This window comes from Penicillium nucicola (genome assembly GCF_028828085.1).
Source record: "Penicillium nucicola strain IBT 29836 chromosome Unknown utg000003l, whole genome shotgun sequence".
NCBI lineage: Eukaryota > Fungi > Ascomycota > Eurotiomycetes > Eurotiales > Aspergillaceae > Penicillium > Penicillium nucicola.
In genome coordinates, this window is record NW_026643127.1 from 3,018,741 (window position 1) to 3,042,940 (window position 24,200).

Consider the following 24,200-nt stretch of genomic DNA (forward strand, 5'->3'; position numbering starts at 1 on the left):
TGGGACACATAGCAATGCCCAAACCTGAACGCCTTGGTAACAAAAGTCCACTCGCTGGATAGCAGCAATCGACGCAAGAACAATAAGACGAGACAGCGTAACCCCCGCAATAACAGTTGAATATATCACCGGAAGAACAGTAACATCAAGAAGCAGAATCCGATAAAGCATCCAAGGATAATAGCATCTCGCCTCTTCTTGTTTCCAATCTTGCCAATGAGATAGTTCATGCCGGGTACATTACTAGCAGCACCGACAATCCGTCGGTTTATATTGGCAATTGTCTCACGCTGGACACCGAAGTTCTCATTAATGGCATATGCCTGGCTCAACACCCCGTCCATCATATTGTGGCTGTTGTCGACTCGCCCCCGCTCCTCGAGCATGTACTCAGCCTCGGCGGCGGCGGGGTTGGATGCGCGGTAGGAGTCAATGTCAGATCGGACATTGGAGAGAAGGTTTGCGCGGTCGCGCGATTCAGCGATGGCGGAGGTTAGTCGTGTAAGCTCGCGGCGATGGTCTTGGAGTACTTCACGATGGCGGGAGACATTGTTCTGTTTCAAAGCGGAGGATGTGAGGGTTGCTTCTGAGTCGAGGAGTCGGGATAGTTGAGCAATGAGAGATTCACGCTGTGCGGTACATAGTTAGCTGTCGCAATTCTTTCTTGGTAGACTTGTTACTCGCGGCTGCTAGCTTACTCTTTCGAGGAGGTCTTTCAATTGTGACTCGAGGCGCAGCTCTTCCTCGGTAGGTGTCTGTGGAGGTTTGGTGAGGGAGGCGAATTGTGAGTAGGTGTGGAAGAGATTCTCGGTCTATTGGTGGCGTCAGTAACATTCTATAGGGAGGTTCCTGAATATATTGGTACCTGAGTCTCGAGTGACCGGGCTTGTTGCCGGAGTTGTGTCCACCCAGAACCAGTAGATGAGGCCATGGCTGGTAAAGTAGAAGTAGAATGGAGGAGAGAAATTCACAGGGGGGTAACAACTGTTCAGAATTAATCTCCAGACCGTGCAAGGGCCGAGGTGCGACACTACGTAAGTTGGCCATGACGGGGTAGAACAGTCTAACCGGATGTGACATAGTGACACCCGATATCTCAGGCATTAACATCAGGCACCAGTCTCAGGCACCAAGGCACAAAATGCCACACACATCACGTGCCCGCTTAGTGTCGCAGAGTTCGCTTAGCCCTAGTCCCACAACCAGTCGCAATTTGACCCTCGGACATCTTCAATTCTCAACGTCGACAACCCACACAAATCGCCGCCATCATGGTACGTGCTGCCAGACAGAACCTCTGAATGCATGCTGATGAACCTCTCTTTTTTTACAGTCGTCCAAGGTCAAGGCCGGTCAGCTCTGGGGCAAGAACAAGGATGAGCTCGCCAAGCAGCTCGAGGAGTTGAAGCTCGAGCTTAACCAGCTCCGCGTTCAGAAGATCTCCAGCGGCGCTTCCACGAAGACTCAGAAGATGTGCGTATCCGACACCCCCGACTTTCCTTTTTTTGTGCGAATGGATTCGAGATTTGCGGGATGGAAACAATCGAACCCCCGATCGGGACAACGAAACAAAAGGATTACACCAGCAAATCACCCATGGGATCGATGAGGAAGAGACGGATATCACGATGGCATTGAGCCGAGACGGAGTTTCTCAAAAGTCATCAAAAATTGATGCTGACTTTTTTTTTTTTAGCGGCGAGGTTCGCAAGTCGATCGCTCGTGTCCTCACCGTCATCAACGCCAACCAGCGCGCCCAGCTGCGTCTGTTCTACAAGAACAAGAAGTACCTTCCCCTCGACCTCCGCCCCAAGCTCACTCGTGAGATCCGTCGCCGTCTCACCAAGCACGAGGCTACCCGCACCACCGAGCGTCAGCAGAAGCGCGCCGTCCACTTCCCCCAGCGGAAGTACGCTGTTAAGGTATGATCATCTCGATCAGTCCTTGGTTATGAATTGGTGGAATAGTGATCGGATGTTACATCTTGTTATCTGCCACTTTTTTCCAAGGACTTCGCCACCATTCGAACCGAACCCAATACTGATTGATTTCCTGCAGGCTTAAACGCAGAACTTGTTCGGATAAGGAGTTTTGTGGGAAGACGTTGCTGGCCTTGGACACAAGCAGGACGTGAACAGTGTCGACCCGAGCGCTTGTGGAGGGGTCGGTTTTTTCTCTTTTTTACATCCAAAAAATGGAATTTGATTATGTATCTAAATAGGATGCAAATCGACTCTTGACATGACATGACTTAGACATTTCTTGCTTTTTCAGGGTTGGGTGAGGAACTCGTCAATTAACACGACTCCGTACTCAGAGATGTGTTCCCACATCAGTCGTCCAGATTTCTATATCGACAAGGCCGATTGAATCGAGAACATGTCTGGATCTATGTATTCTGTCTAAATAAACCCGCCTAGTGGGCAATCTACCCACATAACCCTATTGATCCCCAGTATCTACTTGGACCTTTTACATCCCAACCGTATTTGCTCCCCAGAACATATCGCACAAATTTTCTCTTCTCTTGTCAACTGTTGAGATGGATTTCACCACAACGAATCTTAATACAAATCACTCAAGCAAACTACAAACCCTAACTTCTGTGCCCATGTCCATGCCCACTTCCATTCCCATTCCCACTCCCCCCGTCCCCAGAATCAACCTCAAGAATCCACATCCCCCCACAAAGACAAGACCTCAGCACTCCCAACTTCGCAGTCATCTTAAAGGAAAGCATAGACCTAGGCAAACTCGTATCCCCAGAAACCTCACAACACCTTGCACACCGTCTCTTCTTAAGGGGCGCAACCCTTCCCTCACCACCCAACAAAAGTGGCGGCCTCAGCGCACACTTCTTAAGAATATCAACATCCCGCTGTTTTCGATAAACCGCAGTCCGAGTATCATTCCCAAAGCCCAACCAGGAATAATCACCCAGATAGATCGCCATGCGATTAATCTCCAGTTTCAGCGTCGGCACAGTCTGCCGCAGCAGCGTCGCCACGGCTGATATTAGAACTGGTGGAATGCGTGCGTTGACGAGTAGTTCTTTCTCTGGACCTGGACGTTCAGCATCGCCGAAGCCTGCGCCTTGATAGGCGTGTTTCACGGCTGAGTCGACTCCTGCGAGGAATTTCTCGTAGACGTCTATCCGCACCGGTGAGGTTTCGAGCGTTTGGCAGATTTCTGTGTAGTAGATTCTGCTGTCTCCGAAGAGAGAGGCCGGGTTTGCACTTGCAAATCCTGCGTGTACGCCTCGGAGACCGCGGCAGATGAAGCGGAGGAAGGCTCTTGACATGCTTGAGAGGAGGATCAGGAGGGGGAGGGAAGAAGTCGTTTTCACTAGGTTTGTTAGCCTTCAGCTAGGGAGTGAATGGGAAAATAGTGGCTGGGCGTACGCTTTTGGGTGAATGCCTCCTGGTCGTTGAAGACACTTTCAAATTCGTCGGCCATGTCGAAGACTTCGTTTAGGAGCCAGTGGGAGAAGTCCAGCGTCCATTTTGTGTTGCCCAATACCAAGCGTAGAACATCTTCGGTCTTTAGTAATTGATTATGGGGATGAAGACGTGGGTGTGGCTTACCTGGATCGTGTGTTTCCGGCTGTACACCTTTATTATACTGGAAGAAGTATGCAAACAGAACCGAGGAATGGCGTAGTTGCAGAATCGCCCATGGTACAGAGGAAGCAAGGTTTCGGCGCTTAAGCCTTCCTCTGTAGCCCAATGCAGCTTGCAAACTAAGACAGCGAGGGATGTACGGGTGGCTCATGAGCTTCTCTTGATCGGCAGTAAAGTTGCAGTTGACCGGTAGTGCACGATAAACCTCACTAGTAAATGTTGTTTGGGCCTCTTTGTGATTGTCAGCGGGATTCGTCGATCTAAATGCCGGCAAGATCATGCACTTACCTGGTGACAACTGCCGAAGAGCAGCCATAAGAACATCGTCTGTGTTACATTCGCTTCCACAGCCTCGGCAGAATGCCACTGTCAGTGCAGCAACGGCAGCGGAGAATTTTGCTATGCATTGATCAGCTTTGTCGTTTTGACGGGCTCAAGGCGACACATACTCTCGTCATATAGTCCCTCGCTTGATCCAAATGAATGCTCTATCACTCTGAGTTGCATCTGTCCATCACTATCTAGCGTAGCAACAACACAAGAATTAGGCGAAAAAGCGAGGTAGAGACCTAAATATGTCAGTTCGCGCAATCTGAAGCAGAATATACCAAATCACATACCAGATGGTTCTATTGGATACTGGAATCCCGCCTGGGCCAGACAAGTGACAGTGTTCGAGTCATCCATCCCATTAAACATCGCCATTGTCCTTGTATCATAACATGCGATGGAACTGTCGTCGTGTGTGACGGCTAATACTGTCCCATGCTCGATCAGATCGACAGAGACAACGTATTTATCACAATAAATATCATCCAGTCGGCGCAACTCTAATTTTGGCTATATAAAAGTCAGCATCTGTACAACAAATAGTAATCTATCCTACGTACCTTTGTTTGGGTATTGCTCTTCTTTGATGCCACCTCATCAAACTTGGGATGAAGTGTCTGCGGTGCAGATTCCAAATGCCACCTGAGCATCACAGTCGGTGGACCTTGTTGCTCTTGGTAGTCTGGCATGGCATGGAGAGGCTTTGAGAAAACAGCGAGGATCCACGGATTGGCTGTGGATCCTTGGGGGCTGTCAGACTGCGCTGGCATGATTTCCAGCCGTGTCAATGAGTAAACAGAGTTCATAAATGGGACAGACTGATCTGAATGGTCTGGGCCGCGGTTCACATTGAGTATGTTGCCTGGCATATCCACCTTGCAGTGGATCAATCGGAAACTGGGGACCGGTGGAGGCTGCTGTTTTCCCTGAGTGGGCTCCCACTGCGGTGGATTCCAAGTAATATGAACTCTGTACAGGCACATCTTCTGGCATGCAGAGTAAGTGGCAAGGAGTATCCCGGCTGCATCGATGTCAGTACTGCAAAATAAGTCTCCGCTAGGATGCGCTACCTTGTGTGGCGACCATCGAGGCATGTGTTAATAACCTGTCCGAGTACCCTGTATTTTTCAATTCGGCGGGAAGCTCCGCCCATGTGCTATTAGGGTTTTGGTATATGAGTTTGATCTGGCCGGCTCTGGTCACGCAGAGTAAGGCACCTTTGTTGGCTGGGTGGAAAGGCCCAATTGGGCGTCTGCGGAAAGGAGTATAAGCCCATCTCCCATTCACCTTGGCCGCTTGATGGAATGCGTGTATCTTGAGTGTAGTGTCAGAATTTGTTGGCTGGAATTTTCAGATGGAAATGGGACATACAAAACGTTGGGAGTTCAACCACATCAAACCAACGACCTGGCTGTTATCATCGCCGGATTCAAAAGACGCTTGGCGCAGAATTGAGAGGCTGTTCAGAGCAATAGAGATAGAATAGATGGATATGCGACCAGAGCAGTCCACAACGGCCAATTCCGACCCGGTTTCATTCCACGATAAATGGGCTAGTTGGTTCCCGTGATAGGCCTCTATTGATGTCGTAAGAGGTGTTTCTTTGCCTAGGTTCCATTTTCCATCCAAAGTACTGCACTGGAGATGGCGGATATTGACACTGAGTCCATCTTGAGAGATCGACGCAATGCAACCCATCCGGGACCAGGCTATCTTGCTTTCCGGTTGTTAGTTACCCTCGCATACCTCTAGAATGTTCAACTCACTGGCAGCATCCCAATAGGCGCATTTCGTCCAGACATTGTGCGAGTCCTTTGGTAGGAGAGGCGGCTGGCAAGCCCAATTCCAGGGAGTTGGACTCGCCAAAGAGATCGTCCACATTGATACCCGTATCCATCATCAAGGGCATAGCTTCTGACAGACTATATTCAATACTTTTCAAACGGGGAATCGATGTAGTAGACCCAGCATAGCTCTATAGAGTTCCCCAGCGTATTGAATATCAAACGGGCTTTATTATTTGGCCGGGAGGCGGTCAGGGTCCTTGAACACAGCGTTTCTTCCCTTTGCAAGACACTTCACTCTTGATCATGAAAACACAAGCCCCGAATAGATCAGCCAGAGTGGCAATGTTCCTATAGATCTGAACTAAAGATGCCGTTTCGTCCTGGCAGGAGTCAACCCGAGGTGCTGAGTCAGCACGTAGCCCTGCCAACGCGATCGGGCCAATCAGCTGACATCAGGTGACCCGCTATCAAATCCAGCGAATCACTTCCACCTCAACGGTTCAATATCGAAAGGCAGCAAAACACTGTGATGCTGCAAGTGTGAAAAAAAGGCCTGGGTCCACAGGTTCGTACGTGAGCAATTGTCTATATCTGCTTGATTTCATCCCTCGAGTCCGCAGATCGCAATTCCTAGTTCCCCCTCCGTCTCTACCACACAACCACATTCCTTCACAGGGAATCTAAGCTCGCTTCGGGCCAAAACAAACGTGTGAGGAGCGGGCCAGGTCTTTTTTTCCTCTATTCGTTTCATTAAACGCTCCCCCTCCAACCCTGACCTCATCGTCCCCTTCTGCACACCTCTACTCCCACACATATCCCTCTCCTCTTCTTTTCTCCCTTGACACATATTTATGGTCGACTGTTCTATCCATGATTCATCCATTCTCCTTTTTCTTTGGTCTTTAACATACCTCTGAGCTTTCTATTCGGTTTTTCTGCCCGAATATCTCTCCTTGGGGGAGTGACATCCTTCTGACGCTCCCTGTTACGTGACCATATTTCTCCTTGCCAGCTTCCTCAGCTTCCATCATGGGCTACGATTTCGATGAGGTCTCCGAATGCTCGGACTTAAGTTCTCTCCCCTCTTCTCGGGCATGCTCACCAGAACCTGCGGAACGCTACCCGACCCCGTCATCCCAAGCTGAATCTGGCGCTGAGGGTTCTGCGCGCCAAGCCGGTCCCGCGAAGAGGAGACGCAACCCCCTACCGAAGGAACGGACCACCCAATACCTCGACCTGTCCAAATGTCTCTATGAACAGAATGACCAGCACAATTTGCTCGTCCAGACCCTTCGCCACCAAAAGGATATCGTCGTCATCGCTGGTGCAGGCATTTCCACCGCCGCCGGTAGTAAGTTTCTGCTGATATTCTGCCGCATGAGCCGCGCCTAATATATGTATAGTCCCGGACTTCCGTTCCACAGATGGTCTGTTCAAATCTTTACAAAAGAAGCACAACCTAAAGGCTTCTGGCAAGCTTCTCTTTGATGCCGCTGTCTACCAAGATGACGCATTGACCCTGCCCTTCCACGAAATGGTCCGGTCGCTGTCCGAGGAAGCTGCCAAGACCAAACCCACCGCCTTCCACGAGATGCTCGCCCGTCTAGGAACTGAGTCTCGCCTTAAACGACTGTACACCCAGAATATCGATGGCATTGAAACCTCTATGGGACCCTTGGCCACCGAGGTCCCGCTCAACGTCAAGGGCCAATGGCCCGTGACTATTCAATTGCACGGCAGTATCGAGAAGATGGTTTGCCAGAAGTGTTGCTTCCTCTGTGACTTCAACGGCGACATGTTCACAGAAGCTGATCCGCCCCCTTGCGCAAAATGCGAAGAGAACGACACGGTTCGTCTCATTGGAGGCTACCGGAGCCATGGGATTGGACGTATGCGCCCTCGCATCGTTCTCTACAACGAACACAACCCCGACGAAGAAGCTATTACATCTGTCATGAACTCGGACATCAAATCTCGCCCTCGTGTTCTCATTGTTGCTGGTACGAGCTTAAAGATTCCCGGGGTTCGTCGCCTTGTCAAGAGCATGTGCGCGATGATCCGTAGTCGGAAGGACGGCGTTACAATGTTTATCAATAACGAACCGCCAAGTGGAAAGGAGTTTGATGACTGCTTTGACTTGGTCGTTCAGGGATCCTGCGATGAAGTGGCACGCCAGGCAAACCTGAAATCGTGGACCTCTGAGGATATCAGCGAGTGTGTCTACGAATCCTCCCCAGAGCCGATAGCCGTACTCCCCAGTTCACTGCGTGCGCCAACTGTTGGATCTTTCGCAGTTGTTGTCACGCCCAAAAAGCGACCACGTACCGACTCTGGTCTTATTACACCTTCATCCGACCAGGACGAGAAACCTGCCAAGAGGGCGGCCACCAAGGCTTCTAAGGTCACAAACCCCGCCAGCAAGGGTCGCAGCATCACAGAGCTTCTCAAGTCGCAAAGGGCGGTTCCAGCGAAGAGTGCAGCGAAGAATGCACTCAAGCCTGCGCCAAAGGCTGCCCCGAAAGCTGCTCCCAAACCCAAACCGAAGGCCGGAACCGCTGCTCCAAAGAAAGGAGCCAAGGCACCTGCCAAACCCAACGCTGCCATCACTTCGTTCACCCGTGTCACGAAGACTTCAATCAAGGCCGGAGCAACCGATGTCAAGACTGGCAAAGCGATGCTCCCCGTCCCTGCTGGTGCGCCAAAGAACAACGGTCCTATCACCAAAGTTACAAGACAATCTGGCAAAGCAGGCCAACTCGATACCGAATCTCGTCCTCCGCCTGTGGCGTCCTCCTAAAGTTCTTAACACTCTCATGACCTCTTTGCTTTTCTACCGACCGCATGTCATGACTTGATGCATGGTTATGGAGTACTGGTTTCATTCTTATTCTCTTCTGATTTTCTATTTTCTATTTTCTGGGACTCATTGGTCAGATTCCCTTCTTTGCTGTCGGCACGTGGTATATCATTCTACCACTTCTTCCGTCTTTTTTTTCTTCTCCTTCTGGACTGTATTCTTATTTGCATCCCCTGCGTTTTCCCTCTGGGATAATGTTTGCTGTCCTTTTTCGAAAGATACCATTGATAGATAAGGGCTTTTCTGCATGGTTTCGGCGTTTTTTGGAGCCTGGTTTTTCCCGGCATATGATGGGGTTCATCATTTCGTTCCTAATTGATTTTTCTTCGTCTTCTTCTTATACCTTTGCTTTCTTTCCCATGTTGATTATACCCTGCTTGGGTATTCTTGTGGATTTTTTGGTCAGGATCCGTGGCTTGAGATGTCTTTTATACCTCTGGTGTTGTATCATTAATATATTTCCTCGATTTCCCTGGATATGTTTTACTCATGAACATTGTCACAATACCCGTAGATTACTATTTGGTTTCATTTCGTAGTCTACTTGGTTGCCCAGTCTGAGCATTCCTGATATACATCAAGATACGCCAGTTAACGTTCAAGTCAGCAACATCTTCGTCAACAGTAAAACACATAACTCGCAACATGAAACCCATTGATCATTCATTATATATATAGTACAGCACTAATATTTCTGTTTCTTTTCCCAACCCCTCTAGCCCATTTTGTCGCATCAAAAACGAAGCCCCATCCAGAATAATATTGAAACCCGAAATACAATTTAGCCAAGCCCAAGATTATCCCGCAACTGACTACCAGGTCCATCCTCGTCCTCATCCGTATCCTCGGCGTCAGGGTCAAAAGGCCCCTTCCTAGCTCCAGGCTCACGATCAAGATCCTCAACAACCTCAAGATCATCCTCGGGCCTAGGACGCGCCTCGCCCTCCCCTTCCTCCTCTTCCTCCTCCTCATCTTCCTCGTCCTCTTCATCTTCCTCTTCAAGCTCCTCCTCCTGCGTCTCGTCCCCTGCATCTGCGCCAGTACCAGCACCCGCGTCAACTCCAGGTGCAGCACCCCCTTCCTCATCACGCTTCATCCTCTTAGCGGGGTTATCAGTCATCTCCACATCGCCATCACCATCACCATCGCCAACGGCAATCCCAGAGACATCAGCTTCGCTACCCGGTACAGCGCCATTCTCAGTCTTCTTAGGCTTGCGTTTGCCAGCTTTGATATCAGTGTAGGCTTCTAATTCCTGCTCGAGACGGCCGCGGAAGGAATCGAGTTCTAGCTCCGAGAGGGCGTTGAAGACATCTGACGGGGCGATCGTTCGCTTGAGGGTTGCGTCGTTGGCGCTGGTATCGTGTCAGTTTTTGTTTCTTGTAGGGCATGTACTGGGGATGTGTAGTAGTTTTATCCTGGGCTTCTCGGGGTAGCAGTATAGCATGGAATATCGGGATGTGAAGTGGATTGGTGCTCGACAAAGTAAAGACATGAAATCGGATGGGATATATCGAAAGGGCAAGAAAGCAACGAAATGGAAACCATACTGTGAGGACAGATACGAAACAAAGACCGTTGCCGCCTTTTGCATTGCTAGTACGGCATCTTTCTGGATGGTCGTGTTGGGCGGGAGGACGGCCTTTGCGAGACGGATTGTCAATGATCGTGGGAGGAGGTAATCCTATAGGACGCAGATGAAGGACTGTGTTAGCTATGCCATGCCAGAAGTTATATCCAGAGCCATGTCCACAGGCAATGCATGTGTATACTTCATTTGGGCGACTAGGCTTACCTCAACGCTGACACCAGCCTCCGCCCGCGCCTTCAACTGCTGCTCCGTCGCGAAGATGGGTTTATCTGTTTGCTGTGCTGGCGGTGACTGGAGAAGGGAGTCATCTGGGTCGGCTGGCGTCACTGAGGAGGTCGATTTCCGTGGTGGCATTTTTGGTGGTTGGGTGTTGCGGATGAGGTGTGGTGAGTTTTGGAGATCGCAAAGGATCAAGGATGGAGTAGTCGTGCCCCTCTCGTATATTGGATCACTTCTCGAGGAGTTATGTGGTAGGCTCTTTGTTCTGTTTGGGGTTGGGCTTGGGTAATCGTGGATTTCCAAGGGGGCGCGCGAACGCGTTGGGTTTCTCGGGATGCGCGAGTGTGGAGGCTTGGCGGTTTTATACTTCCGACTTCACCTTCTTCACGCCTTTACGTTTGATTCGAGCAGGGATTACGCTGAGAGTTCTCTGGAATTCATTTTTATTGGTGGTTTTGCACCTCATATTTCAAGTCAAATCTAGGAAACGATGGAATGCCGACATAAAACGCCCACTTTTTGGTATCCAGAAAGTATAATCAAATGAGATAACGACTTCGTAACACGAGAAAGAAGATGATGGCCTTTACTCGGCCATCTCCTCATCCTCACCCTCGCCGTTGCCCCACAGGCCCTCGATCTTGAACTCCTTGGCCCACTCCGTGACGACCTGGGCAGTGTCAGCACCAGGCTCGGCAGCAGCAGCGGCCGGAGCATCCGTCGAGGCAACGACGGACAGAGCGGGTGCGTTGGCCCAGCCCTGAATGCGACCGTCTCTCCAGTCATTGATGACTGTCATGGCGGCACTCTCGATGTTGGGGACACCGCCCTTTCCAAGACGGCCGCGCTTGCGGGCAACCTGGACAAGGAAGTCGGTGGTCTTGTCACCGTTGCTGGGGAAGAGAGCCTGGATACCGTAGAGGTCGAGCATCTTTTGGATGAGGTTCTCTGAGCTGGATAGACGCTTCATCAGGAGGTTGACTGCGGGAATGGGGTCCTCGATCTGCTTGGGAGGAATGGCGTTGAGAAGGATAAGGCGAGCCTGCTCTTCAACCTTCTTGCTCTTCTTGTTGGTCTTGTCGCTGGCGGTGGGGAAGACGATTCCGGGGGAGTCAATCAGCTTGAGCTTGTTGTCCAGCTTGACCTCACGGAGGTTGGTGGTGACACCGGCCTCGGCGCCGGTAGGGCAAGCATTGCTTGAGCCCTTGTTCAGGCGTGCGGTGAGGGCGTTGATCACAGAAGACTTGCCGACGTTGGGGTATCCAATGACACCGACGGAGATGGAGCGCTTCAGCTGCTTGCTGCCAGCATACGACTTGAGAGCGCGGAAGAGCGTATCGGAGGTGCCCTTGACGGTCAACTGCTTATGGTCAAAGCTGTGTGCGGTCCCTGAGCCACTGGTGGCCTTGAGAGGGAGAGTGGGGAAGTAACGGCGCAAGTGGATCAACCAAGCCTTGAGAACTGGGGGAGGAACCAGGTCAATCTTGTTCAAGATGAGGATCAAACGCTTGGAGCCACCATCGGCAGCCATGATCTCGCGCTCGATGTCCTTGGACCGAGTTCCCTCGGGGTCACGGGCATCAAGCACGTACAACACGACATCAGCGTTGTCAGTGACCTGCTTGAAGACCTTATCGAATTGGCGCCGTGAACTCTCCTTGGAGAATGACTTTGCTGTGATCAGAGGAGGGGCATCGTCGATCACGGCACCGCCCTCATCATCCTCATCCATCTCATCGTCGTCGTCCTCATCCTCATCCTCCTCCATATCCTCATCGTCGCTCTCGTTCTCGTCGTATTCCGCAGCACGAGCCCGTGCTGAGGCGAGGAGGGCAGCCATGGGGTTTGAGTCATCGCCATTGCCTTCCATATCGTCATCCAGCATATCGTCCTCGTTGATTTCAACACCGTGGTTGTCCTTAACGGGGAGGCCTTCAGCCTTGCGGGCGCGAGCCTCATCACGGATGCGCTGTTGTTCCTCTGCCTTCATGCGCTTCCGCTCTTCCATGTCATGGAGGAGCTTGTCCTTGTGAGGGAAGAGGTTAGGAATGCCGGGGTCCTTCTTGATCTTAGACCGCCATTCTGGGTTCTGCAAAAGAAGAGTCAGAAACTGTCAATGAATCTGTATAAGAGTCCATGTAAAAAGTACCTTCTTTGCGAGCTTTCTCTGCTTCTTCGCCTTGGCAACTGAAGCCTTTTCAATCTTGTGCCTGAGGCGGACGGGCGTCCGCTTGGAATGCTTGCCTGTAGACCATTAGTTTTGGATCAAAACTTCATAGCCATATCCCAGCAAGTGGAACTCACCGAGCTTGACCATTTTGAATGCACGTCTTTGTATATCGCAAAAAAGTGCACAGCAAACCTTCAAAGTCCGTCTGCTACGGGGAATAGAAAAAGTTGAGCGCCAAGATTTCCACAGCCGATAAGCGGATTATGTGTTGGGCCGATCTCCGAGTATGGGCTGACTCAGCAGTAGGATGACTCGGCTGCGGGTCGATTGCCAAATTGGGTAAGAAGCCGGAGTCAGCGAACGAACATACGACACTTCCAAGGTTGCCAATGACCTGTTCTTGACATATCAGTGGCGAGATCATTGACGGGTTTAAAACACTCTTGAGTCGACTTCAGGGCAAAGACAATTCTATCTCCTCATTCCGTCTCATCCACCTTTCGCGCATATCAACACTCCCCGCATCACCCCTCTCTCACCATGTCATACCCATGTGGATCTTTCTCTGCGCCTGCGCAGATTCATGAGTTCGATGGCATCCTCTCCGACTTTGATGGCACGATTATCGATTCCACAGATGGTATGTAGTCTTTACCCCAAGCTCGTGCGAAGCAGTTGAACCGAATGCTAACCATCCGTTCATAACAGCAATTGTAAAGCATTGGCACGAGTCAGTGACAATCAAACCCTATACATACTCGAAAGACACCTGCTAAGACTTGTTCCTCTTCAGAATCGGCGCCGAGCTGGGCGTGGACCCCAAGACTATCCTGGCGACCTCCCATGGCCGCCGCAGCATTGACACAATGGCACTTTACGACCAGACCAAGGCCAACTGGGATTGTAAGTTAACCTCACACACATATCTACCTCTACAATTCCACTCCGTAAACAGCTAACAACCCCCAGATGTAAACTACATCGAAGGCCAAATCCCCAAGAAGTACGGTTCCGACGCCGTCGAAATCCCCGGCGGCCGCGCCCTCCTCTCAGCCCTAGAAGATAACAAGGCACGCTGGGGCGTCGTCACCTCTGGCACCCGCGCCCTGGTCGACGGCTGGCTCGAAGTCCTCGGTCTCACACACCCCGAGATGCTCGTAGTGGCCGAGGATGTGCCACTCGGCAAGCCAGACCCGCGCTGCTACCTCCTCGGTGCGAAGAAGCTCGGTCTCGAAGAGTCCAAGTCGATTGTCGTGCTTGAGGACGCGCCATCGGGTATCAAGGCCGGCAAGGCTGCTGGGTATAAGGTTATTGCGCTCAGCACCACGCATTCGCTGGAGAAGCTACACGAGGCTGGTGCGGATTGGATCATTCAGGATCTGACGAGTTTGCGCGTTGTTTCTGTTGAGGGAGGCAAGATCAAGCTTGAGATTCGGGGTGCATTGCAATAGGCATGGGCGTTGCTTTGGCCTCGACTTTCGTCATATTTCTTTCTTTTTCGAGTTTTCGAGGTTGAGGACTGCAGTTGGTGTCGGCTGCATAGTGACAGGGGTTGTGCAGGCTGCGTCTCAACGGGTTCTTTGGGTCGGAGTTGGATTACACGGCATAGATAGAACAGGTTTAATCTAGATAAACGTGCACCACATACTGGGCTGTCACTGGCTACATTTCCGTTTCTCAGATGTGACTCTTGTGCACAACGTCACATGTCCCATCGCAGGTTCTCTACGCCTGCTTTGTCTGGATATCCAGGCCGGCGCATGAACACCTGGACAAGAACATGAACCCCCTCTCGTTCGTGTGGCGCACCCAGAACCAGGATGCCTCGGCTCTATTTCCAACCTCCATTTGCATATCCACCTAGACGTACTTTGTGGTGGCGAGGGAACCACCAAGAAACCTAGATAAGCCCGGCTATAGAGCCCAAGCTCTGTCTTGTCTCGGGGAATGATTGACACCACCACGACGCCGATTGGGTCGGGACTCTTCTAGACAGGGCTAGATGGTTCCCGGCCGGAGCTCTCAGGCGTTCCTGAAACAGGACACGGCGTTGACAAAGTGCAGTACGTCCGTTCAGTAAACAAAGTTTGCTGGTGGCTTATCTGTGTGGTATATGACTGGTGGTTGGTGATGGGATCAAGGTAAGGTGCAACCAGGTACAGGACAGCACAGGACAGGGCAGAGCACATGTACATTTACAGGACGGGACAATACGGGCCGGGTCTTCTACGGCATAGGGTATTGTACATACCATGTGCAGACTTGCTTCCTCGGATCCTAGAACCTTGTAGAGCAGACAGGAATTCGGCCGTAACCATCAAGCAGGAAACAGCCTGCACGATGAGCATGGACGGGCAACAAGCTAGAGCACAGCGGCGTCACCGTGCAACGCCGGGTACAGAGACGCTTATTCTCTTCCGTGGTCTACATAACAGCCTACTGTATACGATGACAAAATGAGGCAAGAAATGATGTCTTCCAGTCCAGATAGAAAGATGGGGAGCTGAATAGCTGTGCTTGAGTAGGTTACATGCATGCACAAAGCTCATCGTCCAAGTTCCAGCTCCTAGCCCACAGCTCCCAGCTATAAAACAAGAGCTGATCGGCAGTGAAGCTTGAACGGGTGCATGAGGATGGCGTGGGTGGCGGGTCGGGACTCGCTGTACTTTTATAGAATACCATCAGTCTCGCCACGACATCGATGCTTAGTGTGCAGTACTGTACGGTATATCCAGCAGTACGGAACGTAAACCGGAGACGGTAAATGGTAAAGTACAAAGACCCAACCATCTGCGGCAAAAGCATCCTTGCAGGGGACGGGCGGGACGTCCCAAAGCCGGGTCTGATCGGGCAGTCTGGTTTACAGTGGACACACGGCTGGACTGCATGTAGGGTGTAGTCCTGCAATGCGCTGCACTGCACGGCGAGTGCATTGTACAGCACGGGAGGTGCTCCAGAACCAATCAGTCTAACAAGGCTGCGAACGACGGTTCATGCACGCTTGAGCCTTAGATGGGTCTTGAATTGGACTGTGCAAGTCGGAAACTGTCGCCGTGGGTTGAGATGGTTTGGGTAGGAGGTTGAGCGTGGGTTGGTTGGGTTTGAGATGGTACATACTGTACTGTATCTCGATATGTAGGGTACAGGGAAGCTGAGACAAGACGAAGCCAAACGCTCGAGCTCACGAGGATGGGTATCTGTGTCGGTGTACATGTACAGTACCTTGTTCCCGATGTGCATGACGAGAGTCTCACTGTCATTGGTGAACCTGGAGTGGGTTTAGTATTGATCGTTGTGTTTCGCGGAGCGAACTCATCATTCCGGCAGGGGAAGGGCAAGGGAAGCTCGGGACGGGATCATTTTTTGCTTTGTACGCCCAATGAACGGGCAGCGGTGAGAGATGCTGTAGAGAGTGAGAGGTTCCAGTATGCAAGGGAGTGCAGGCGGCGCACGGGTCCAAGAGTGCAGTCAAATCAAGCCCAGTTACATTGCACAATGAGCTCAGGGTTCACCAAAATGCCACTGTGAGTACGGAGTACTTCGTACAGTAGTCCAACTGTGAGCAGACAATCTCATCACATGTGTAACAGGTTCTCTTCCGATCTGGGCTGCAGGAGAATCGAAATGCACCCGGGGGGAGACTTGACGACAGACAAGGGACTCGGACACCGCCACTCAGGTGCGCCACAAGGGGGGGCAAGTTGATCTGTCACAGAGCTCTATAGTACCAGTCTTCATCCTCACCGAAATACTCCGAAACAGCAGGCTAGGCAACAGGGGGGCATAGTTAATTGGAGATCAGATTGGTAAGTCGATCATTCTGAGACAATCTTCGGGGATGTGTCGTCGATCAAAACTAGTCCAAATGAAGCAGTGGTAACTGTCGGGAATTTCTTTTCTTTTTCTCCTTTTTCACACTCACAGGATTTGAGATTTCCAGCGCAACGGTTCACCTCAGATCCAATAGTCCAATGGAGTCAAGGGGTCAGTGCGAACTGCATGATCTACCCAGGGGGTAGATCCTCTGAGATCTCCATTGTTACGGTGCTGGACATGTACATGGCTCGGGACTTCTCGGTCGAGCTCGATATCAAACTGGTCCACATCCCCTTGGTTGCTTGGACCTGGTGCCCAATGAAGTATGCGACTATACTACAAACACGACATTACAGTACTGACACAATGGGACAAAGTACAGCTGATGGGACAGAACCGGGATATCAACTTTGGAACGCCACAGCATTGACGCTTTCTTCCGCACGCTCGTTCTCGGAAATAGAAAGTGACGATCAATCCTGAGAGGCGCCGTGCAGCACCTTGAATCCGAGCTGTGATGGTCGCCGTCACACGGCATTTGACGCTGCGGAGACTTGCCCAGCACGCTATTAGGGCGAACAAAGTTTGTGATGAGCTCAAGGCCACGTTTTGTGCTCTGATCGACGTGGACCCCCCCCCCCCTCCTCGTCTCCAAGGTCTCCACGACGGACTTGAGTGTTTCTCCGGGGAGGAGAGAGGGTGTTTTGGGTGTTCATTCTGGTCCTAGACCTGGCCCTAGCACCTCCACTGTCACTCCCGATTTGTATTGGCTGATCAGCCTTGGAACGTTGGCAGTTCGGGCCCGATCATTGTCCGTAGAAAAAAGGAGGTCGATCACTAGGGAGGGGTAACTCCGTTGGACCGGGTCATTGTTGGATATCTTGAAAGTGGTTCTACCCAATGTGCCGAAGCAGGGATGAGGCATTAGGCTCTACAGTACAATCTCGCCTCCCGTATCATCGTGGTGAGCTCATTCACCTGCTGACTCCATCGATTTGACTTTGGTGCCTATCTTGAACGTTTTGCTGTCAATAGTTCTCAGGGGATTGGATATGTTCCATGGTAGTCTGTCAGCCGAGCCGCGTTTGTCCCCCGCCCCGTGTAGTCTAATCAGCGGCAACATCGTATAATAGTTATAACCGTATGCTGTGACGGAACTTCAGCTGTCCACCGTACGTTACCCCAGTGGTCACTGCACACGGAGTACAGGCTCCTGTACGTCCGGGTTCCCGGAACGAGTGCAGCGATCTCCTTTTAGTGCATGTTAAGGGGGCAAAGTTCAGACCCCTCGTGACTTGCTTGCATGGAGCCTCTAATTCCAGGACGTTTAGCGCTGGACAGGGGCCAACCGGGGAGTCGGGAATCACCAAGCCTGTCGATGCCTGAATCTGGGCTGAAATTAAAAAATAATAATAAAAAAAGGTGAAAAGCTCGGCAGATCCTTGAAGTGATCGACGGGGATCTGTCGACTATTGATGTTTAGTGAGTCTTGGCTGACTGCCATGCGCCCTCACTAGGTTCAATTCGTGCTAGCGGAAAGGGGAATGTTCAGACACGGGGAAATCAGGACATCGGGACTTGGTCATCTGGAGATAGCTTCACATCCGTGTGTTTCCACAATCAATAGTGGGCAAGTGTGTCGGTTCCGTTCGATCCCAGTCGTGGAAGGAGAATCTGGGAGTGTCTCCTGTATGGGTTTGTGTGGCATCGCCACTTAGCCGAGCCCTCACATGGTCACTTCACAGATAATAATATACCTGAGACGACTACCGGGTACCATACACTGCCCCCGATACACTAATGCAGGAACTCGGAATACGGCCCTGCAGATATGACGCCAGAGTCTGATAGGTGAATCTGTGAATGTGTGAATTGTGTGAATCTTGGGAACTCTGGAAATCGTCGGTTCCGCGGGTTTGTTCCCGAGTCTCCGCAGTCAACCTTGGATCGTTTGTTTACTCGACTTTGATATCAGATCGTAGAAGAAGGTGCTGTTGTCACGTCTGTACGGTATACACTGTATAGAACGAGCATGGACTTTGTCAATGTGACCTACCGCCCCCTACTCCGCTTCGACTGGGTCGATTGCCCCATTGGGGCATTTCAGATCTGAGAATTCGGATCTCTCTGGCTTTTCGTTTGTGGATTTAATTTGATTTTCACAAGATCCTATTAAATCATTGGCATCCCAGAATTCGCCAATATTCGGATTCTTATTATAACCCTACTGTACAGTACACATCGGTTCACAGACCTTGGACCTTTCTTACCACCCGTTACCGGACAATACCCGTTCCTCGCCCAATTAAACATCGGGATCAGACGTCACTGTACCGCCCCTTACCAGATCCCCCCCCCCAGGCTCTCTCCATCTTCTTTTCCTCTCTCTCATCTCTACTCTACTCTACTCTACTCTCTCTCTCTTTCTTTGCTTTTTTGTTCTCTTTTTGTCACCGACCCCAAGTCTCTCCTTAAACACCGGGTATCATCACAGTCTTTCTTTTCTTTTTCGTGTGATTCCCCTACTGTCACTCCTTTACCTGCAGAGGGTTCTTTTCTTCCCTCCCCTCCCCCCAATATCGCATTCCCGCATTCCGATCTTCCACTTCATGATATAGACCTCTATCCCAAATCACCTGCCACTTTCTCGTGCGCGACCTTTAGTACACTTTCTCTCTCCCAATCTCTCTTACCGTTCTACCTCACCATGAGTTACATTCATCCCTCATGGAACTATCAGGGCCATCAGGCTATCCCGATGGACCAACACATGGCATATGATCCGTCCATGGTACCTCCCCCGATGATGCACCCGATGGATGGGTACATGTACCCTCACCCACCAATGGAGATGATGGACTACTACCACCAACCGATCATGGACTACGACGAATACACAGAAAACCTGTCGCGACCACGGTTGACCAAGGAACAAGTCGAGACGCTCGAGGCACAATTTCAGGCTCACCCCAAGCCGAGCAGCAATGTGAAGCGTCAACTGGCAGCTCAGACAAATTTGAGCCTGCCGCGTGTGGCAGTATGTAGTGGAATCCCCCGTGGAGTCGCAGTGAAATCTAACGTCGTCGCAGAACTGGTTTCAAAATCGTCGCGCCAAAGCCAAGCAACAGAAACGTCAGGAAGAATTCGAAAAAATGACCAAGGCTAAGGCTGAGGCCGAGGAGGCGGCCCGTCGGAAGTCAGAAACCTTGGAACAGCTATCAGAGTCTCGTAAAGGATCGATCGTCCAGGAGGAAGACAAGGCTGCTACTCCCAAACCGACATCTGCATCAAGCCACGCCAAGACAGATTCCACTTCCAGCCGCTCTAAGCACCACAAGACAAAGAGCGAGTCAGCGCGAGAGGCAACCTTTGCGTCCCTGCAGCGGGCGCTGAATGCCGCCTGTGCCGCCCGGGATCGATTTGGTCGCCGGATCAACCCCCGGGGGAAGAACGAGCCTGGTGTCGAGGAAGAACCGGTGTCGCCTGGTTCCATGCCACCACCAAAGTCGGCTTCCCCTCACAGTGGTCTTGCCAGCGTCAACTCTTCGTTTAATGGCTGGTCTGATATCAAGGAAGAGCCAGTATGGGAATCCAGAGAGCATGATCAAAACATCGGATACACGTCGGCAGAGCAGAGCTCGTATTCCGCCCCCCAACCAATGGCCGAGATTCCAGGGTCGTCCCATGCAGTGCAACATAATGTGGACACCTACTCAAGTCACCTGCCGCCTCATACGGAAGAATGGTCTGAGGACAGGGATGGATCTGACCCTAACCTGATCTACAGTAACATGCAGTACCCAATGTCCATGCAAACCCCAGATATCTCCGTGACCCGCCGCGAGTCTTCTGATGCGCTGAGCACGTCGTTGGAGGGTATCGGGATCTGCACTGGTCAAGCCGGAATGCCTGAGTCTGTCAATCGGGTTGAGGGATGGAAGGAGCCGGGCAAGGAGTTGGATATCGCTGCTCGACGCAAGCGTCCCCGTCCTGCTGCCATTGGCACTTCGGGCACTCGTGGTCTTGCCAACTCAACTTCCATGTCTGCGCTTTCACCTGGTGCCCGCATCCCTAGCTCCGGTGCCGGCAACTCAATGAGACACTCCAAGTCCACTCAGAGCCTCAACTCACGATACGCCGGTGTTAGAAAGGTCTCTGCTGCCCAGCGATCCCCTCTGAACTTTACATTTGCCGAGTCTGGGTCTCTCAAGAAGGCCGAGCAGATGCTGCGTCCCTCGGTCTCGACGACCACCTTGGCTCCTCCGACTCCCTTGACTCCTCAAGATCTCCAGCACTTCATGCCCGCCTCTCCCACCGACAGCAATTATTGCATGTCAGCCCACTCCACCACTCAGTTCTTCCCTACCTCTCAACCCATGCAAGTGAACATCGCCTCCCCGCCCACCACCCCGCTGGACATCTACTCTCCCTTTCCCTACCAAAACGTGGCTCCCCCGATGTCGGCCCCCGCCCACGTCTCCTCCTTTCCCGAGTATGTTACCTGCGGTGAGCCGGTTCCCATGACAGCCCGCAGCTGGGCCGACACCGCCTCCATTTCCTCGCCCGAGTACCCAGCCGGTCTCCAAGTTCCCCATTCGAGCACCGTCTCCCCGATGGGCTACGACGCGACCACCGACCACACCGGGCATTTCGGCATGGAGCCCGTTTCCGGCTCCCCACCCTTGATCTACTCGATTGATGCCGACATGCCCACCTCGGGCGAGCTCGCTCAGAAGCGGGCTGATTTTATGATGCACGAATACCCGGAGCATGATGGCCACTTCAATGGTCATTTGCCGATGCAAAAGCCCAAGGCCTTCACCTTTGCCAACAACACGACGCCAAGTAACTACCCATCCTAGTCTCTTGACCTCTGATGGATGTATGAGAAATGTGCGAACTGGTGTTTGGCCCGGGACGAGTTCACTACGCATAAAATCCCCTCCCCCTTCTGTTTATTCCACCTTCATTTTTCCACACTCTACGGAGTAGCACTGTCACTTTACGTCCCTTATATACTTATTCTCTTTTCGTGTTTCTTTTTTTGAGGGTGGTCCCACCGGAATTTGTTTACATATTTGAAGCTTTCCTTGCATGTTGTTTATTGGCCTGGGATTATACTTACTGTTATGGTTTGGTGTCTGATACTGTACGACCTTTTAATTTCGCCGAGTTTTCCAGTGATCCATTGGAACTCGAGACTTCATTTCGTTTATTTTTTTTACCTGATTATCTGGGTTTTGTTGCCCGGAATTGGTGGGCTTTGGGCTTTTTGGAATTGGAATTGGATTTGCATATGGCAGCACTTGGTTATTTATTTCGTCTTTGATACATACACATACCACTGTCCCGTCTCTATACTATCACCTTGGTCTCCAATTCTTCATGTAACGTTGAAAAATTCAAATGATGTTAAAAAGGGGCCGAGTTAACCATTTACCCGCCAAATCCCCGAGATCCCAGGAAATAACGATCTTCCAGCACACGGCTGGGGCTTTACCGCGATTGGTGGAGTCTGGTGGTTTTCATACAACACTAAGACATGAGACAGTTAGCAGATGTTAACCAAATCACACTAAACAATAGCCTCACTACCGAAGAACACTGACGCAGCACTAACGGAGACGCACGTGTTGGCGACCATAGGATATCCGCGCCGGGGAATGCGCCACAGCAACGTCTGCCATTCCCCATTTTCTTCCATCGCAACGTCCACCCGGAACACGTGGGAAGGAAGCTTGAAAAGTATAAAGAATCAACATTCCGCCGATCTAATCCTGTTTATGAATGCCTTCTGGACTATTCTCGACCATTGAATTGCATATCCCCGCGTACTCCGTGATCCTCGGCTTTTGGTCCTCCCAACTCTAGTATGAAACTCTCCACTCTCGGCTCAGCCCTTGTGGGCCTGACTGCTGGTGTGGTTCACGCGTCGGCCGTTTCGACTGCTGCGACTGTGGAATATACGACTGTCACTGGGTATTTCCTTCAGGATGAGGATGCGACGGATGCGAGTACTTTTGATTATGTGAGTTGATGTTACTGTCCTAGCTTCCTCGATAATTATCTGAGAGCAGATCGAGGCACAATGGGGTTGATCTATGTGATGTGCTTTAATGTATAACTTATATGTTATATACATTGACTAACACTGTCACAGACAGCAGTAAACTTCGGTCTGATCAATCAGACCTATCCCGCCGATTCAAAGCTCAAGAACGCGGCCTCCTTGTCTCAATGGGAGCGTTTCTACCATCAGGTCCTCAAGCTCAACCAGGAAGCCGGTGATAAGGTCGAGTACAAGGTCCTCTTCCTCGGCAGACATGGCGAGGGATGGCACAATGCCGCTCAAACATACTATGGAACCCCAGCATGGAACGTAAGTCTCACAATCCACCCAGAACATCCCGCCCCCCGACGTCCAACCCAACATCCAAACTAACAAAACACCACCAACAACAGTGCTACTGGGCCGAACTAGACGGCAACAGCACAGCCAGCTGGGCCGATGCAACCCTAACAGAAAACGGCATCGACCAAGCCCTCGTAGCCCACAACTTCTGGGCCTCCCAAATCAAAACCCAGAACATCCACACCCCAGACGTATACTACGTCTCCCCGCTCACACGCACCCTCCAAACAGCAAACTACACCTTCAATAACCTCGCCCTGCCAAAAGGAGCAACTCCCTTCAAGCCCACCATCAAAGAACTCTTCCGCGAAGGAATCAGCATCCACACCTGCGACCACCGCCGCAGCGCCACCTACATCAAGTCGCTCTTCCCCTCGTGGCCCCTCGAGTCCGGCTTCGTCGAGGAAGACCCGTACTGGAACGGCGTGGAGGGCGAGACGAGCGGTGCGCAGGATGTGCGCAGCACCATTGCCCTCAACGAGGTGTTCTTCGGCACCAAGGGCAAGGTGCAGCACGAGCAGCCGTTTGTGTCGGTCACATCGCACTCTGGTGAGATTTCCTCCATCCTTCGTGTTGTGGGCCATCGCACGTTCAGCTTGAATACCGGTGCTGTTATTCCGGTTCTGGTTAAGGCGGAGAAGATTGGGAAGGGCGCTATTGCTGCTCCTACCACTACTGTTGCCTGGGAGGTTAGTCCCCATTGTACCGAGCCGCCGGTTACTTCGGTTTCTGCTTGTGTTTGTCCTTCCAGTGCGGCTCCTGTAACTACCGCCCTTGCTACTGGGTTTTAGATAGTCCTGGTGGCTTTGTTTGAGTATGGTGGTGGTGTCTTATTGGGGTTGTTGCTATGTACTAAGATTTATTTTGCTCGTTTTGTTTGTTTAATATGATATTGTTAGACATGTATGTCAATACTCTTATCATCTTTTTGCTTGTCGTTTGCCGGTATCTAATTAGTCTGCCTTCTCGGATCCATTATTCTCATCAATCGTTTCTTTTCTTCTTCTTCTTCTTCTTCTTCTTCTTCTCCCTATCGAAGAACTATGTTTCTAAAAAGTGACTATATTAAAGAACACGGACTGGTGTACGAAGTAGAACTCATACCCAGTCTCACTAAGACAATCACACTTCATCCAAATTAACAACTCTCTCCTTATATAACGTTATATTACAATCTTTGAGAATAAAATATCTCATTCATCACAACTCCTTTCTTTTCTGTATATATATCGAATAAATTCAACTAAATCCACGAAGAGGTTCTACCCTCCACACCACGCACAACCAACGTACAAAAATCAACTCAACCGCGCAAATGATCCACAAGAGATCACAGTCAGTAAATAATCTCCAAAAACAAAAAAGAAGCGTCCCCGGGAAGGCTCGAACTTCCAACCT

General features: G+C 51.1%; 9 protein-coding genes across 9 annotated transcripts; 5 read left to right on the forward strand and 4 right to left on the reverse strand.

Annotated features, from left to right (window-relative positions):
- Window positions 1–125: 125 nt before the first annotated feature.
- On the reverse strand, window positions 126–931 carry N7511_004704 (putative vesicle transport v-SNARE protein Gos1; the record flags this gene model as incomplete). Its single annotated transcript, XM_057127129.1, has 3 exons — window positions 126–629; window positions 699–812; window positions 866–931. The coding sequence occupies 3 exons, from the start codon at window positions 929–931 to the stop codon at window positions 126–128; spliced, it is 684 nt and encodes a 227-aa protein (XP_056986019.1).
- A 340-nt stretch (window positions 932–1,271) lies between these two features.
- Window positions 1,272–2,064, forward strand: N7511_004705 (60S ribosomal protein uL29; the record flags this gene model as incomplete). Its single annotated transcript, XM_057127130.1, has 4 exons — window positions 1,272–1,274; window positions 1,334–1,473; window positions 1,697–1,922; window positions 2,059–2,064. The coding sequence occupies 4 exons, from the start codon at window positions 1,272–1,274 to the stop codon at window positions 2,062–2,064; spliced, it is 375 nt and encodes a 124-aa protein (XP_056986020.1).
- Window positions 2,065–2,596: 532 nt separating this feature from the next.
- Window positions 2,597–5,859, reverse strand: N7511_004706 (mediator of RNA polymerase II transcription subunit 16; the record flags this gene model as incomplete). Its single annotated transcript, XM_057127131.1, has 10 exons — window positions 2,597–3,345; window positions 3,402–3,533; window positions 3,585–3,851; window positions 3,909–4,019; window positions 4,070–4,189; window positions 4,241–4,460; window positions 4,511–4,971; window positions 5,021–5,264; window positions 5,322–5,667; window positions 5,717–5,859. 10 exons carry the CDS (start codon window positions 5,857–5,859, stop codon window positions 2,597–2,599), a joined length of 2,793 nt encoding a protein of 930 aa, XP_056986021.1.
- Window positions 5,860–6,766: 907 nt separating this feature from the next.
- Window positions 6,767–8,534, forward strand: N7511_004707 (putative SIR2 family histone deacetylase (Hst4); the record flags this gene model as incomplete). Its single annotated transcript, XM_057127132.1, has 2 exons — window positions 6,767–7,088; window positions 7,141–8,534. The coding sequence occupies 2 exons, from the start codon at window positions 6,767–6,769 to the stop codon at window positions 8,532–8,534; spliced, it is 1,716 nt and encodes a 571-aa protein (XP_056986022.1).
- Window positions 8,535–9,375: 841 nt separating this feature from the next.
- On the reverse strand, window positions 9,376–10,539 carry cbfA (uncharacterized protein; the record flags this gene model as incomplete). Its single annotated transcript, XM_057127133.1, has 3 exons — window positions 9,376–9,949; window positions 10,145–10,278; window positions 10,390–10,539. The coding sequence occupies 3 exons, from the start codon at window positions 10,537–10,539 to the stop codon at window positions 9,376–9,378; spliced, it is 858 nt and encodes a 285-aa protein (XP_056986023.1).
- Window positions 10,540–10,990: 451 nt separating this feature from the next.
- N7511_004709 (GNL3/Grn1 family GTP-binding protein) lies at window positions 10,991–12,721 on the reverse strand (the record flags this gene model as incomplete). The annotated part of the gene is made up of 3 exons (XM_057127134.1): window positions 10,991–12,493; window positions 12,554–12,648; window positions 12,709–12,721. The coding sequence occupies 3 exons, from the start codon at window positions 12,719–12,721 to the stop codon at window positions 10,991–10,993; spliced, it is 1,611 nt and encodes a 536-aa protein (XP_056986024.1).
- A 393-nt stretch (window positions 12,722–13,114) lies between these two features.
- Window positions 13,115–14,025, forward strand: N7511_004710 (HAD family hydrolase; the record flags this gene model as incomplete). Its single annotated transcript, XM_057127135.1, has 4 exons — window positions 13,115–13,214; window positions 13,283–13,304; window positions 13,368–13,477; window positions 13,544–14,025. The coding sequence occupies 4 exons, from the start codon at window positions 13,115–13,117 to the stop codon at window positions 14,023–14,025; spliced, it is 714 nt and encodes a 237-aa protein (XP_056986025.1).
- A 5,072-nt stretch (window positions 14,026–19,097) lies between these two features.
- On the forward strand, window positions 19,098–21,252 carry N7511_004711 (uncharacterized protein; the record flags this gene model as incomplete). Its single annotated transcript, XM_057127136.1, has 2 exons — window positions 19,098–19,427; window positions 19,480–21,252. 2 exons carry the CDS (start codon window positions 19,098–19,100, stop codon window positions 21,250–21,252), a joined length of 2,103 nt encoding a protein of 700 aa, XP_056986026.1.
- Window positions 21,253–22,262: 1,010 nt separating this feature from the next.
- On the forward strand, window positions 22,263–23,593 carry N7511_004712 (phosphoglycerate mutase family protein; the record flags this gene model as incomplete). Its single annotated transcript, XM_057127137.1, has 3 exons — window positions 22,263–22,418; window positions 22,551–22,769; window positions 22,853–23,593. 3 exons carry the CDS (start codon window positions 22,263–22,265, stop codon window positions 23,591–23,593), a joined length of 1,116 nt encoding a protein of 371 aa, XP_056986027.1.
- Window positions 23,594–24,200: the final 607 nt, after the last annotated feature.